Source organism: Bombina bombina, chromosome 2 (genome assembly GCF_027579735.1).
Source record: "Bombina bombina isolate aBomBom1 chromosome 2, aBomBom1.pri, whole genome shotgun sequence".
Classification (NCBI taxonomy): Eukaryota; Metazoa; Chordata; class Amphibia; order Anura; family Bombinatoridae; genus Bombina; species Bombina bombina.
Window position 1 is genome coordinate 1,235,268,676 of NC_069500.1, and position 16,233 is coordinate 1,235,284,908.

At 35.7% G+C, this 16,233-nt stretch overlaps 1 protein-coding gene across 3 annotated transcripts in view; it reads left to right on the forward strand.

The window, feature by feature from the left end:
• Window positions 1–16,233, forward strand: part of GUF1 (GTP binding elongation factor GUF1) — a 250,370-nt gene that overhangs the window by 3,040 nt on the left and 231,097 nt on the right. For all 3 annotated transcript variants that reach the window (XM_053703997.1, XM_053703999.1, XM_053703998.1), the window contains exon 3: window positions 5,959–6,070. In XM_053703997.1, coding sequence (XP_053559972.1) covers window positions 5,959–6,070 — 112 coding nt within the window. The remainder of the gene's footprint in view (window positions 1–5,958; window positions 6,071–16,233) is intronic.

Here is a 16,233-nt window from a genome sequence, read left to right on the forward strand (position 1 = left end):
TCTATTGTCACTTTTCCTTCATTTTTTGGTATCCTTTGTTGAATGAGCAGTGATGCACTACTGGGAGCTAGCTGAACACACTAGGTAATTATATAATTTGTGTGGGGTTTCTCACTAAAATTAACTACAGTGTGACTTAAAGGAGTTTCAGACCCTTATTTTAAATCATTTCAACACGGGGGTGAAATGGATATTAAACCCACATTTTTTCATTCATGATTCAGATAGAACTTACAATGTTAAACAATTTTCTAATCTACTTCTATTATCTAATTTGTTTAATTCTTGTTATCCTTTTGTTGAAGCAATGCACTACTGAGAGCTAGTTGAAGGCATATCAGGGGCAGCCACCAATCAGCAGCTGGCTCCCAGTAGTGCATTGCTGCTCCTGTGCCTACATAGATATGCTTTTAAACAAATGACACAAAGAGAACAAAGCAAATTAGATAATAGAAGTACAATTGAAAGTTGTATAAAATTGTCTGCTTTATCTAAATCATAGAAGAAAAAAAATTGTAGTTTAGTCCCTTTTTTAACTTCATATAGAACATGCAACTTTAGGAAACTTTTACATTTTCTTTGTTCTCCTGTAAACTTTGTTGTTAAGACTTTTGTAGAAACAATGCAGTATCGGGAACTAGCTGCTGATTTGTGGCAACACACAATTGTCTCTTGTCATTGGCTCTCCAGGAGTGTTCAGCTAGATCACAGTAGTGCATTTCTGCTCTGGAGCTGACTTTAACTATGTGTAGCTCCATTTTCAGGGGTAATGCAAGTAATTGTGTGTACTATTTTTTTCTTTTTTTGCACTTGTATGCCCATTTCAGTAAAAGCAATTTAAAGGGACAGTCTAGTCAAAAATAAACTTTTATGATTCAGATAGGGCATATCATTTTAAACAACTTTCCAGTTTACTTTTTATCATCCATTTTGGTATTCTTAGTTAAAAGCTAAACCTAGGTAGGCTCATATTCTAATTTCTTAGCCCTTGAAGGCCGCCTCTGAATGTATTTTGAAAATTTTCCACAACTAGAGGACGTTAGTTAATTTGTGCTATATAGATAACATTGTGCTCATGCACGTGGAGTTACCTAGGAGTCAGCATTGATTGGCTAAAATGCAAGTCTGTCAAAAGAATTGAAATAAGGGGGCAGTTTGCAGAGGCTTAGATACAAGGTAATCACAGAGGTAAAAAGGTGTATTTATATAACCGTGTTGGTTATGCAAAACTAGGGAATGGGTAATAAAGGGATTATCTATCTTTTTAAACAATTACAATTATGGAGTAGACTGTCCCTTTAAATTTAAAGAGGACACACAATTTGATATCTGTGTTTCTATTGCTCACAGATATAAGATAAACACAATTAAATGCTTCATTAGACAAGACCCACATTTTATATCTATCTATCTATCTATCTATCTATCTATCTATCTATATATACACACATACATACACTGTATACCCTGCATAATTATTTTATTAAGCCTCAACCCCTTAAGATATGGGATGGGTAATACCTCTCTATAGACCTCTGTAAATGAATGACTCTATTAAAGGGACATGAAACACAACACCTTTTCTTTATGATTCAGATAATAATACAATATTAAACAACTTTACAGTGTACTTCTATGATCACATTTTCTTCATTATCTTGGCATCCTTTGTCTAAGGAGCAGCAATTAACTGCTGGGAGCTAGCTTATCACATCAGGTGAGCCGGTGACAAGAGGCAAATATGTGCAGCCACCAATTAGCAGCTAGTTCCCATCAGTGCATTTCTGCTTCTGAGCCTATTTAAATATGCTTTTCAACAAAGGATACCAAGTGAACAAACAAGTAGGATTAAAGTAGTACATTTGGTTAAAATTACATTTTCCATCTGAGTCATGAAAGTCTGGTTTTGACTTTACTGTTCCTTAAAATCTTATCCCCTTAATACAAAGATGGGGCGGCAATGCAGGTTGGCAGGATCAAACATTATGGTGGGTTAGTATGTTTATCTTTAATTGCTAGTAGTTTTTTTTTTTTTTTTTCCTTCTTAGCTTGATTGTCCTTTCCATAATGCAAGGAGAGAATTCCCTTACTTTTCCTGTTCTCTCCTAAAATTATAATTTTCAGTCATTTTCTTCATGTTTGTACATTTTCTTCATGTTACGTTACAATGTAACATAATCCCAAATTCTGTTGCTGCATAAAAAATTATTGTATGCGTATTTTATACTGGTTTAAACAGATATTAGTCTCTTTCTAATAAGGTTAAAATATTTGTTCTTTAAAGGGACACTTAATCAAAATTAAACTTTCATTATTCAGATAGAGCATGACATTTTAAACAACTTTCCAATTTACTTCCATTAACAAAATGTGCGCAGTCTTTTTATATTTAAACTTTTTGAGTCACCAGCTCCTACTGAGCATGTGCAAGAATAAGTGGGCATGCATTTGTGAATGGCTGTCACATGGTACGTGCATGCATTTGTGATTGGCTGATGGCTGTCACATGGTACAGGGGGAGTGGAAAAAGACATAACTTTTAAAATTGTCAGAAAAAAAATCTACTCATCTGAAGTTCAGACTAAGTGCTATTGAATTGTCTTGTTATCTTGCATTTGTTGATTATGCAAATCTACTGTGTTGACTGGTCCTTTAAATACAATTTGTATTAGAAAAATAGAAGAGTTTTTAGCTTAAAAATTGTACCTTACCCTCGTTAATCAGTGTCACATACCACTATCATTGACTAGTATGTTGTTATATTGTTGCTAAGTAAGTGCTGGTAACATTGTACATGAGTTCACTGACAGTCATTGTCAGGGGCAACACTTGTGTGTACTGTACATGGCAATTTTTGCCAAATTGTGACAATAACCTTAAGCTTATGTGATAATTCAGCATAATATGTTAGGAAAATATGAAAAATACATGGATTAAACATATCTTTCATACATTTCTTCTTTCCTTCCTTCCTTTTTTTTAATTTTTTTTTATTTCCCACCTGTTGTAATTTGTGAGAAGTAAGGGTTGAATGTCATGAAAAGTGCCACTCTATATTGCAGCTATTTATTTATCATGTTTTGAATAAAGTTAAAAGGATATAAAACCCCCCCCAAAATATTTTGCAATTCAGACAGAGCATAACATTTAAAAAAATAAAATATTTTTTTTTACTTCTATTACCAAATTTGCTTCATTCCCATAGTATTCTTTGTTGAAGAGATATCTAGGTAGGTTTCTACAGCACTACATGGCAGGAAATAGTGCTGCCATCTAGTGCTCTTGAAATGGATAACATTCTTGCATAACTGCTCCCATCAAGTGCTCCAGACACGTGCACGTTCCTGAGCTTATGTCTCTGCTTTGCAAACAAAAGATACCAATAGAACAAATAAAAATTGATAATAGAAGTAAATTAGAAAGTGGATTAAAATTGCATGCTCTATATGAATCGTAAAATAATGTGGGTTTCGTGTCCCTTTAACCCCTTAGTGACTAGAAAAACTTAATACCTGTTATTAGGTGAGCTTTTGATTGCTCACGTCTAGTAACAGGATCGCACATGCGCCTATTTTTTTTACTTGACCCACAACCTGCACAGTAAAGAGAGTATTTAGAGATTCGCTGTTTACTTGCAGAAAGTACCGACTAATGAACACATTTTTAATCAAAGCTTGTAAGTCCAATCATCACATTATACATATTACTGATTTTATATATACATAAGTCAATTACAGATTTTATATATATATATATATATATATATATATATATATATATATATATATATATATATATAGTGTGTTTGTATGTATGTATAAACTAAGTAATATATGTATAATGTAATGATTAGACTTACATGCTTTTATTAAAAATGTGTTCGTTGTCAGCTAGGGGATTATTGACTACTACTTTTAGCAAGTAAGTAAACAGATCATCTCCAAATACTCAATTTACTGTGAAGATTGCGGCTCAAGTAAAAAAAACAAACACATGCGCGATCCTGTTACTAGACGTGAGCGAGCAAAAGCTCATCTAGGAACAGGTAATTCTCAGTAAAGAGAAGAGCGCTCAACGTATTTGAATGCACAAGCACAATGTAAGATATGCTCAGACATGCATAGAAACAAGCGTTCAGTAGAAAATGAACGCTTTACAAAAAGTGAAGTGCACAGCGGGCGGGACTGCTGTTCACGTCAATACAATCATGAGGAGAAAAACGGGAAAAAAATTGAAAGGAAAAAAAAAAACTTCATATTGATAAAAAAAAAAACATTTGAAACATAGAATTTATTTAAAAAAATGTCGTTTAACTAATCATGGCAACCTCTTGTCAGTAAAGAGTATAGGAGATGGGACTGTGCATGCACAAATGAACACTCGCACATAGCATAATAACAAAGTTCAGAGGAAATGAATGCTTTACTAATAGTGTGGTGTACTGAGGGCACAGTGGAGAGGGAATACTTTGAGGGGCAGAGCCAGCAAGATGATTGACAGTAAAACAACGAAAAAAAATGATATATATATATATATATTTAAAAATAATAATACTTTATTAACCCTTTAATGACACAGCTTTCAGTTTGCTCAATTGTTTTATGACGGAAAAATTCCGTCATATGTCCTTAAGAGGTTAAAAGGTAAATGCGGTTTGATACTGAAATATGTAATACAGCATTTGCAACATTAGATACGTGATAACATTTACCATCCCTTTATTTTATTGATTCAAGTAAAAAAAGAATAACAAACTGACTGATTTTTATAAAGTGATCACAAAATTATAAAGGGGCTTTATTATTAATGGATTACACTGCAGATCAATCTTACAATTCTTGGTGAAGAATAATAGAACTTGGTTACATAATGTATAACTATGATTAAGGAACAAGCGATGTATACATTTCTTTAAGTGTTCGGTTTAGCTTTTTCTGAATAGTGAATAAATATTATTTTTATCCCCAATCTATTGAATATAAAAATCTATTGAATATTTACACCAAATAGATATAAATGAATTAAAATAATCACAATGCATAATTCCCCAGTTATGGTCATTCATATCTAAAATTGCAATTATTGTGTGCCCAGCAATTTGTACAATACGTACACCAAAAAATAGTTACAATACTATAACTTGTCCCTTGAGACCGTATTACTTAATTGCATTGTCATTGTTTTGATGTGCAGATGAAAAGATTCTATGCACAGTTAATGATGCTGTTACTGCCTAATTGGTTTTCTCCAGAGAATCACTTACTTTGTTACATTTAGTAACTATTTGATATACAGAACAGAAAATAGTGGCACTATAGTTGCTATATTACCACTCAGAAAAACAAACAAAAGCAATAAGAGGTTGCTCAAACTTAATTTAATTAAAGGGACATTAAACTCAGAATATAATTCCCAGCAATAAGTTTAATAATGCCTAGTGGAAACACTTTGCAATATGTTTTATTTTTACATGCTTTTCCTTCACTTTAATTTTGAAAAGCATAGCATCTCTACTCCGCTCAGAGAGGGGCATATAGATACTTAAGACATATATATATTATATACATGTTCTATTGTCATAAACCTATATTGAAATTTTTTTATTACTTCAGTGTTGTCCATATGATGTTATAGTAAAAACATTTTATGCTTCAATTTTGAGACTAGTGACCCTACACTACTGTGTATTTAACCCCTGTAAAGGGGTAAACATGTAGTAAAAGTACCACTCGGGACCCGCAGAGCACTGCTGATCACGAGCATACAATGCCTCTCTTCTAATTGGCAGCGCTAGTTGCACAACCCAGCGTTTGAACTAGCGCTACTGCAAATAAACTGGTTTAGACAGTTTGCTGCATTTTGATAACATAGGTTAGTGCGAGTATAAAATATATGTAAGTACACAAATAATTGAACAAATTCTAAACTGTAATTAGTTCAACTTGTTCTTTCTTGCAGGAAACCCTTGACATGTGTGAATATGGTGTTGAAAATATTAGAAATTTTAGTATTATAGCTCACGTGGACCATGGTAAAAGTACTCTAGCTGACAGACTGCTTGAGATTACAGGTATGAAAGCATTTATTTATTTATTACAGGGTACACTGTGAATCATCACTTCCCAATTAAAGATGCAATCATCAGCTGATCTTACATCCAATGTAAATAACAATACCATTTTATTTAAATGGTTTTGTTGAAGAAAATGATTTTTTAATATGATAATACACATTTATTTTGTCTTAAATTTATAGAGCTGTGTGACCAAAATTGGGAGGTAATATATAGGTTATATTAAATGGTATCTTATAGGGACACTAATGAACATTGTTTTTTCTGCATTGTATTTATAACATTTCCTTGTATGCAAGTATGTGTGTCTGTGCCTCACAGCGCCCTATAATAGGCCTAGATTTGGAGTTTGGCGGTAAAAGGGCTGTTAACGCTCCGCGGGCTTTTTTCTGGCCGCACCATAAAATTAACTCTGGTATCGAGAGTTCAAACAAATGCTGCGTTAGGCTCCAAAAAAGGAGCGTAGAGCATTTTTACCGCAAATACAACTCTCGATACCAGAGTTGCTTACGGACGCGGCCGGCCTCAAAAACGTGCTCGTGCACGATTCCCCCATAGGAAACAATGGGGCTGTTTGAGCTGAAAAAAAACCTAACACCTGCAAAAAAGCAGCGTTCAGCTCCTAACGCAGCCCCATTGTTTCCTATGGGGAAACACTTCCTACGTCTGCACCTAACACTCTAACATGTACCCCGAGTCTAAACACCCCTAGCCTTACACTTATTAACCCCTAATCTGCCGCCCCCGCTATCGCTGACCCCTGCATATTTTTTTAAACCCCTAATCTGCCGCTCCGTAAACCGCCGCCACCTACGTTATCCCTATGTACCCCTAATCTGCTACCCCTAACACCGCCGACCCCTATATTATATTTATTAACCCCTAACCTGCCCCCCACAACGTCGCCGACACCTGCCTACACTTATTAACCCCTAATCTGCCGAGCGGACCTGAGCGCTACTATAATAAAGTTATTAACCCCTAATCCGCCTCACTAACCCTATCATAAATAGTATTAACCCCTAATCTGCCCTCCCTAACATCGCCGACACCTAACTTCAATTATTAACCCCTAATCTGCCGACCGGAGCTCACCGCTATTCTAATAAATGTATTAACCCCTAAAGCTAAGTCTAACCCTAACACTAACACCCCCCTAAATTAAATATAATTTTTATCTAACGAAATAAATTAACTCTTATTAAATAACTTATTCCTATTTAAAGCTAAATACTTACCTGTAAAATAAACCCTAATATAGCTACAATATAAATTATAATTATATTATAGCTATTTTAGGATTAATATTTATTTTACAGGCAACTTTGTAATTATTTTAACCAGGTACAATAGCTATTAAATAGTTAAGAACTATTTAATAGTTACCTAGTTAAAATAATAACAAATTTACCTGTAAAATAAATCCTAACCTAAGTTATAATTAAACCTAACACTACCCTATCAATAAAATAATTAAATAAACTACCTACAATTAACCTAACACTACACTATCAATAAATTAATTAAACACAATTCCTACAAATAAATACAATTAAATAAACTAGCTAAAGTACAAAAAATAAAAAAGAACTAAGTTACAGAAAATAAAAAAATATTTACAAACATAAGAAAAATATTACAACAATTTTAAACTAATTACACCTACTCTAAGCCCCCTAATAAAATAACAAAGCCCCCCAAAATAAAAAATTCCCTACCCTATTCTAAATTAAAAAAGTTACAAGCTCTTTTACCTTACCAGCCCTGAACAGGGCCCTTTGCGGGGCATGCCCCAAGAATTTCAGCTCTTTTGCCTGTAAAAAAAAACATACAATACCCCCCCCCCCAACATTACAACCCACCACCCACATACCCCTAATCTAACCCAAACCCCCCTTAAATAAACCTAACACTAAGCCCCTGAAGATCTTCCTACCTTGTCTTCACCATCCAGGTATCACCGATCCGTCCTGGCTCCAAGATCTTCATCCAACCCAAGCGGGGGTTGGCGATCCATAATCCGGTCCAGAAGAGGCTCCAAAGTCTTCCTCCTATCCGGCAAGAAGAGGACATCCGGACCGGCAAACATCTTCTCCAAGCGGCATCTTCGATCTTCTTCCATCCGGAGCGAAGCGGCAGGATCCTGAAGACATCCAGCGCGGAACATCCATCCGGACCGACGACTGAACGACGAATGACTGTTCCTTTAAGGGACGTCATCCAAGATGGCGTCCCTCGAATTCCGATTGGCTGATAGGATTCTATCAGCCAATCGGAATTAAGGTAGGAATTTTCTGATTGGCTGATGGAATCAGCCAATCAGAATCTAGTTCAATCCGATTGGCTGATCCAATCAGCCAATCAGATTGAGCTCGCATTCTATTGGCTGATCGGAACAGCCAATAGAATGCGAGCTCAATCTGATTGGCTGATTGGATCAGCCAATCGGATTGAACTTGATTCTGATTGGCTGATTCCATCAGCCAATCAGAAAATTCCTACCTTAATTCCGATTGGCTGATAGAATCCTATCAGCCAATCGGAATTCGAGGGACGCCATCTTGGATGACGTCCCTTAAAGGAACAGTCATTCGTCGTTCAGTCGTCGGTCCGGATGGATGTTCCGCGCTGGATGTCTTCAGGATCCTGCCGCTTCGCTCCGGATGGAAGAAGATCGAAGATGCCGCTTGGAGAAGATGTTTGCCGGTCCGGATGTCCTCTTCTTGCCGGATAGGAGGAAGACTTTGGAGCCTCTTCTGGACCGGATTATGGATCGCCAACCCCCGCTTGGGTTGGATGAAGATCTTGGAGCCAGGACGGATCGGTGATACCTGGATGGTGAAGACAAGGTAGGAAGATCTTCAGGGGCTTAGTGTTAGGTTTATTTAAGGGGGGTTTGGGTTAGATTAGGGGTATGTGGGTGGTGGGTTGTAATGTTGGGGGGGGGGGTATTGTATGTTTTTTTTTACAGGCAAAAGAGCTGAAATTCTTGGGGCATGCCCCGCAAAGGGCCCTGTTCAGGGCTGGTAAGGTAAAAGAGCTTGTAACTTTTTTAATTTAGAATAGGGTAGGGAATTTTTTATTTTGGGGGGCTTTGTTTTATTAGGGGGCTTAGAGTAGGTGTAATTAGTTTAAAATTGTTGTAATATTTTTCTTATGTTTGTAAATATTTTTTTATTTTCTGTAACTTAGTTCTTTTTTATTTTTTGTACTTTAGCTAGTTTATTTAATTGTATTTATTTGTAGGAATTGTGTTTAATTAATTTATTGATAGTGTAGTGTTAGGTTAATTGTAGGTAATTGTAGGTAGTTTATTTAATTATTTTATTGATAGGGTAGTGTTAGGTTTAATTATAACTTAGGTTAGGATTTATTTTACAGGTAAATTTGTTATTATTTTAACTAGGTAACTATTAAATAGTTCTTAACTATTTAATAGCTATTGTACCTGGTTAAAATAATTACAAAGTTGCCTGTAAAATAAATATTAATCCTAAAATAGCTATAATATAATTATAATTTATATTGTAGCTATATTAGGATTTATTTTACAGGTAAGTATTTAGCTTTAAATAGGAATAAGTTATTTAATAAGAGTTAATTTATTTCGTTAGATAAAAATTATATTTAACTTAGGGGGGTGTTAGTGTTAGGGTTAGACTTAGCTTTAGGGGTTAATACATTTATTAGAATAGCGGTGAGCTCCGGTCGGCAGATTAGGGGTTAATAATTGAAGTTAGGTGTCGGCGATGTTAGGGAGGGCAGATTAGGGGTTAATACTATTTATGATAGGGTTAGTGAGGCGGATTAGGGGTTAATACATTTATTATAGTAGCGCTCAGGTCCGCTCGGCAGATTAGGGGTTAATAAGTGTAGGCAGGTGTCGGCGACGTTGAGGGGGGCAGATTAGGGGTTAATAAATATAATATAGGGGTCGGCGATGTTAGGGGCAGCAGATTAGGGGTACATAGGGATAACGTAGGTGGCGGCGATTTGCGGTCGGCAGATTAGGGGTTAATTATTGTAAGTAGCTAGCGGCGACGTTGTGGGGGGCAGGTTAGGGGTTAATAAATGTAATACAGGGCTCGGTGGGGTTAGGGGCAGCAGATTAGGGGTACATAAATATAACGTAGGTGGCGGTCGGCAGATTAGGGGTTAAAAATTTTAATCGAGTGGCGGCGGTATGGGGGGACCTCGGTTTAGGGGTACATAGGTAGTTTATGGGTGTTAGTGTACTTTAGGGTACAGTAGTTAAGAGCTTTATGAACCGGCGTTAGCCAGAAAGCTCTTAACTCCTGCTATTTTCAGGCGGCTGGAATCTTGTCGTTAGAGCTCTAACGCTCACTTCAGAAACGACTCTAAATACCAGCGTTAGAAAGATCCCATTGAAAATATAGGCTACGCAAATGGCGTAGGGGGATCTGCGGTATGGAAAAGTCGCGGCTGTAAAGTGAGCGTTAGACCCTTTAATCACTGACTCCAAATACCAGCGGGCGGCCAAAACCAGCGTTAGGAGCCTCTAACGCTGGTTTTGACGGCTACCGCCGAACTCCAAATCTAGGCCTTAGTGTTTATTATCCCTGTGCACCATTGGTCTTAATTTTCTTTGTAGACTAGGCAGGTGGTTCAGGCAATCAGAAGCCACACAATTTGCTCCTTCACAGGCGAGGAAATAAAGAGTAGCGCTTGAGTTCTAACACAGCTAAACCATCACACTATAGAGCAGTGGTTCTCAATTCCAGTCCTACGGACCAGATTTTCATGATATCTGAACTATAAATAATCAGCTGGAAAGTGAGAGCAGCTTAACATCCGTGTATACTGATTAGCTGATCATTTCGCTTGTATTCTATTTAAGATATTATGGTAATCTGGCCTGCTACGGGTCCCCGAGGACTAGAATTGAGAAAACACTGCACTAGAGTAAACGGTGAGTGCTTGAGTTCACTGTACACTTCTCTGTAGTGCAGTTCAGGAGCCCACCATGATGTTTTTCAATATTAGTGAACACAACCCATGGGTGTGGATTTTTTTTTTTTAAAGAACTACTTGTCCAAGGGACTAAAGCAGGAGCCCAATTTACTTGTCCCTCGTGACAATCTACTTGTCCTGATTCGCAAAATAATTGTAACCAAGTTTTTCTCTAAGGGACTGTGTCTGACCGTATACTGATACAGTATATGTGCACTGATACATAATACATGTACACTGATACAGAATATGTGTGCACTCATACAGTATATGTTTGTACTGATACAGAATATTTGCGCACTGATACATAATACATGTACACTGATACAGAATATGTGTGCACTCATACAGTATATGTTTGTACTGATACAGAATATGTGTGCACTGATACAGAATATGTGTGCACTCATACAGTATATGTTTGTACTGATACAGTATATGTGCACTGATACAGAATACATGTACACTGATACAGAATATGTGTGCACTCATACAGTATATGTTTGTACTGATACAGAATATGTGTGCACTGATACATAATACATGTACACTGATACAGAATATGTGTGCACTCATACAGTATATGTTTGTACTGATACATAATACATGTACACTGATACAGAATATGTGTGCACTCATACAGTATATGTTTGTACTGATACAGTATATGTGCACTGATACATAATACATGTACACTGATACAGAATATGTGTGCACTCATACAGTATATGTCTGTACTGATACAGTATATGTGCACTGATACATAATACATGTGCACTCATACAGTATATGTTTGTACTGATACAGTATATGTGCACTGATACATAATACATGTACACTGATACAGAATATGTGTGCACTGATACAGAATACATGTACACTGATACAGAATATGTGTGCACTCATATAGTATATGTGCACTGATACAGAATACATGTACACTGATACAAAATATGTGTGCACTCATACAGTATATGTGCACTGATACATAATACATGTACACTGATACAGAATATGTGTGCACTCATACAGAATACATGTACACTGATACAGAATATGTGTGCACTCATACAGTATATGTGCACTGATACAGAATACATGTACACTGATACAGAATATGTGTGCACTCATACAGTATATGTGCACTGATACAGAATACATGTACACTGATACAGAATATGTGTGCACTCATACAGTATATGTTTGTACTGATACAGTATATGTGCACTGATACATAATACATGTACACTGATACAGAATACGTGTGCACTCATACAGTATATGTTTGTACTGATACAGAATATGTGTGCACTGATACAGAATATGTGTGCACTCATACAGTATATGTTTGTACTGATACAGTATATGTGCACTGATACAGAATACATGTACACTGATACAGAATATGTATGCACTCATACAGTATATGTTTGCACTGATACATAATACATGTACACTGATACAGAATATGTGTGCACTCATACAGTATATGTTTGTACTGATACAGTATATGTGCACTGATACATAATACATGTACACTGATACAGAATATGTGTGCACTCATACAGTATATGTCTGTACTGATACAGAATACATGTACACTGATACAGAATATGTGTGCACTCATACAGTATATGTTTGTACTGATACAGTATATGTGCACTGATACATAATACATGTACACTGATACAGAATATGTGTGCACTCATACAGTATATGTTTGTACTGACACAGTATATGTGCACTGATACATAATACATGTACACTGATACAGAATATGTGTGCACTCATACAGTATATGTCTGTACTGATACAGTATATGTGCACTGATACATAATACATGTACACTGATACAGAATATGTGTGCACTCATACAGTATATGTTTGTACTGATACAGTATATGTGCACTGATACAGTATATGTGCACTGATACATAATACATGTACACTGATACAGAATATGTGTGCACTCATACAGTATATGTTTGTACTGACACAGTATATGTGCACTGATACATAATACATGTACACTGATACAGAATATGTGTGCACTCATACAGTATATGTCTGTACTGATACAGTATATGTGCACTGATACATAATACATGTACACTGATACAGAATATGTGTGCACTCATACAGTATATGTTTGTACTGACACAGTATATGTGTACTGATACAGAATACATGTACACTGATACAGAATATATGTGCACTCATACAGTATATGTTTGTACTGATACAGTATATGTGTACTGATACATAATACATGTACACTGATACAGAATATGTGTGCACTCATACAGTATATGTTTGTACTGATACAGTATATGTGTACTGATACAGAATACATGTACACTGATACAGAATATGTGTGCACTCATACAGTATATGTTTGTACTGATACAGTATATGTGTACTGATACAGAATACATGTACACTGATACAAAATATGTGTGCACTCATACAGTATATGTGCACTGATACATAATACATGTACACTGATACAGAATATGTGTGCACTCATACAGAATACATGTACACTGATACAGAATATGTGTGCACTCATACAGTATATGTGCACTGATACAGAATACATGTACACTGATACAGAATATGTGTGCACTCATACAGTATATGTGCACTGATACAGAATACATGTACACTGATACAGAATATGTGTGCACTCATACAGTATATGTTTGTACTGATACAGTATATGTGCACTGATACATAATACATGTACACTGATACAGAATACGTGTGCACTCATACAGTATATGTTTGTACTGATACAGAATATGTGTGCACTGATACAGAATATGTGTGCACTCATACAGTATATGTTTGTACTGATACAGTATATGTGCACTGATACAGAATACATGTACACTGATACAGAATATGTGTGCACTCATACAGTACATGTTTGCACTGATACATAATACATGTACACTGATACAGAATATGTGTGCACTCATACAGTGTATGTTTGTACTGATACAGTATATGTGCACTGATACATAATACATGTACACTGATACAGAATATGTGTGCACTCATACAGTATATGTCTGTACTGATGCAGAATACATGTACACTGATACAGAATATGTGTGCACTCATACAGTATATGTTTGTACTGATACAGTATATGTGCACTGATACATAATACATGTACACTGATACAGAATATGTGTGCACTCATACAGTATATGTTTGTACTGACACAGTATATGTGCACTGATACATAATACATGTACACTGATACAGAATATGTGTGCACTGATACAGTATATGTGCACTGATACAGAATACATGTACACTGATACAGAATATGTGTGCACTCATACAGTATATGTTTGTACTGATACAGTATATGTGCACTGATACATAATACATGTACACTGATACAGAATATGTGTGCACTCATACAGTATATGTTTGTACTGATACAGTATATGTGCACTGATACATAATACATGTACACTGATACAGAATATGTGTGCACTCATACAGTATATGTTTGTACTGATACAGTATATGTGCACTGATACATAATACATGTACACTGATACAGAATATGTGTGCACTCATACAGTATATGTCTGTACTGATACATAATACATGTACACTGATACAGAATATGTGTGCACTGATACAGAATACATGTACACTGATACAGAATATGTGTGCACTGATACAGAATACATGTACACTGATACAGAATATGTGTGCACTCATACAGTATATGTGCACTGATACAGAATACATGTACACTGATACAGAATATGTGTGCACTCATACAGTATATGTGCACTGATACAGAATACATGTACACTGATACAGAATATGTGTGCACTCATACAGTATATGTTTGTACTGATACAGTATATGTGCACTGATACATAATACATGTACACTGATACAGAATAGGTGTGCACTCATACAGTATATGTTTGTACTGATACAGAATATGTGTGCACTGATACAGAATATGTGTGCACTCATACAGTATATGTCTGTACTGATACAGTATATGTGCACTGATACATAATACATGTACACTGATACAGAATATGTGTGCACTCATACAGTATATGTCTGTACTGATACAGTATATGTGCACTGATACATAATACATGTACACTGATACAGAATATGTGTGCACTCATACAGTATATGTTTGTACTGACACAGTATATGTGCACTGATACATAATACATGTACACTGATACAGTATATGTGTACTGATACAGAATACATGTACACTGATACAGAATATGTGTGCACTCATACAGTATATGTTTGTACTGATACAGTATATGTGTACTGATACAGAATACATGTACACTGATACAGAATATGTGTGCACTCATACAGTATATGTTTGTACTGATACAGTATATGTGTACTGATACAGAATACATGTACACTGATACAAAATATGTGTGCACTCATACAGTATATGTGCACTGATACATAATACATGTACACTGATACAGAATATGTGTGCACTAATACAGAATACATGTACACTGATACAGAATATGTGTGCACTCATACAGTATATGTGCACTGATACAGAATACATGTACACTGATACAGAATATGTGTGCACTCATACAGTATATGTGCACTGATACAGAATACATGTACACTGATACAGAATATGTGTGCACTCATTCAGTATATGTTTGTACTGATACAGTATATGTGCACTGATACATAATACATGTACACTGATACAGAATACGTGTGCACTCATACAGTATATGTTTGTACTGATACAGAATATGTGTGCACTGATACAGAATATGTGTGCACTCATACAGTATATGTTTGTACTGATACAGTATATGTGCACTGATACAGAATACATGTACACTGATACAGAATATGTGTGCACTCATACAGTATATGTTTGCACTGATACATAATACATGTACACTGATACAGAATATGTGTGCACTCATACAGTATATGTTTGTACTGATACAGTATATGTGCACTGATACATAATACATGTACACTGATACAGAATATGTGTGCACTCATACAGTATATGTCTGTACTGATGCAGAATACATGTACACTGATACAGAATATGTGTGCACTCATACAGTATATGTTTGTACTGATACAGTATATGTGCACTGATACATAATACATGTACACTGATACAGAAT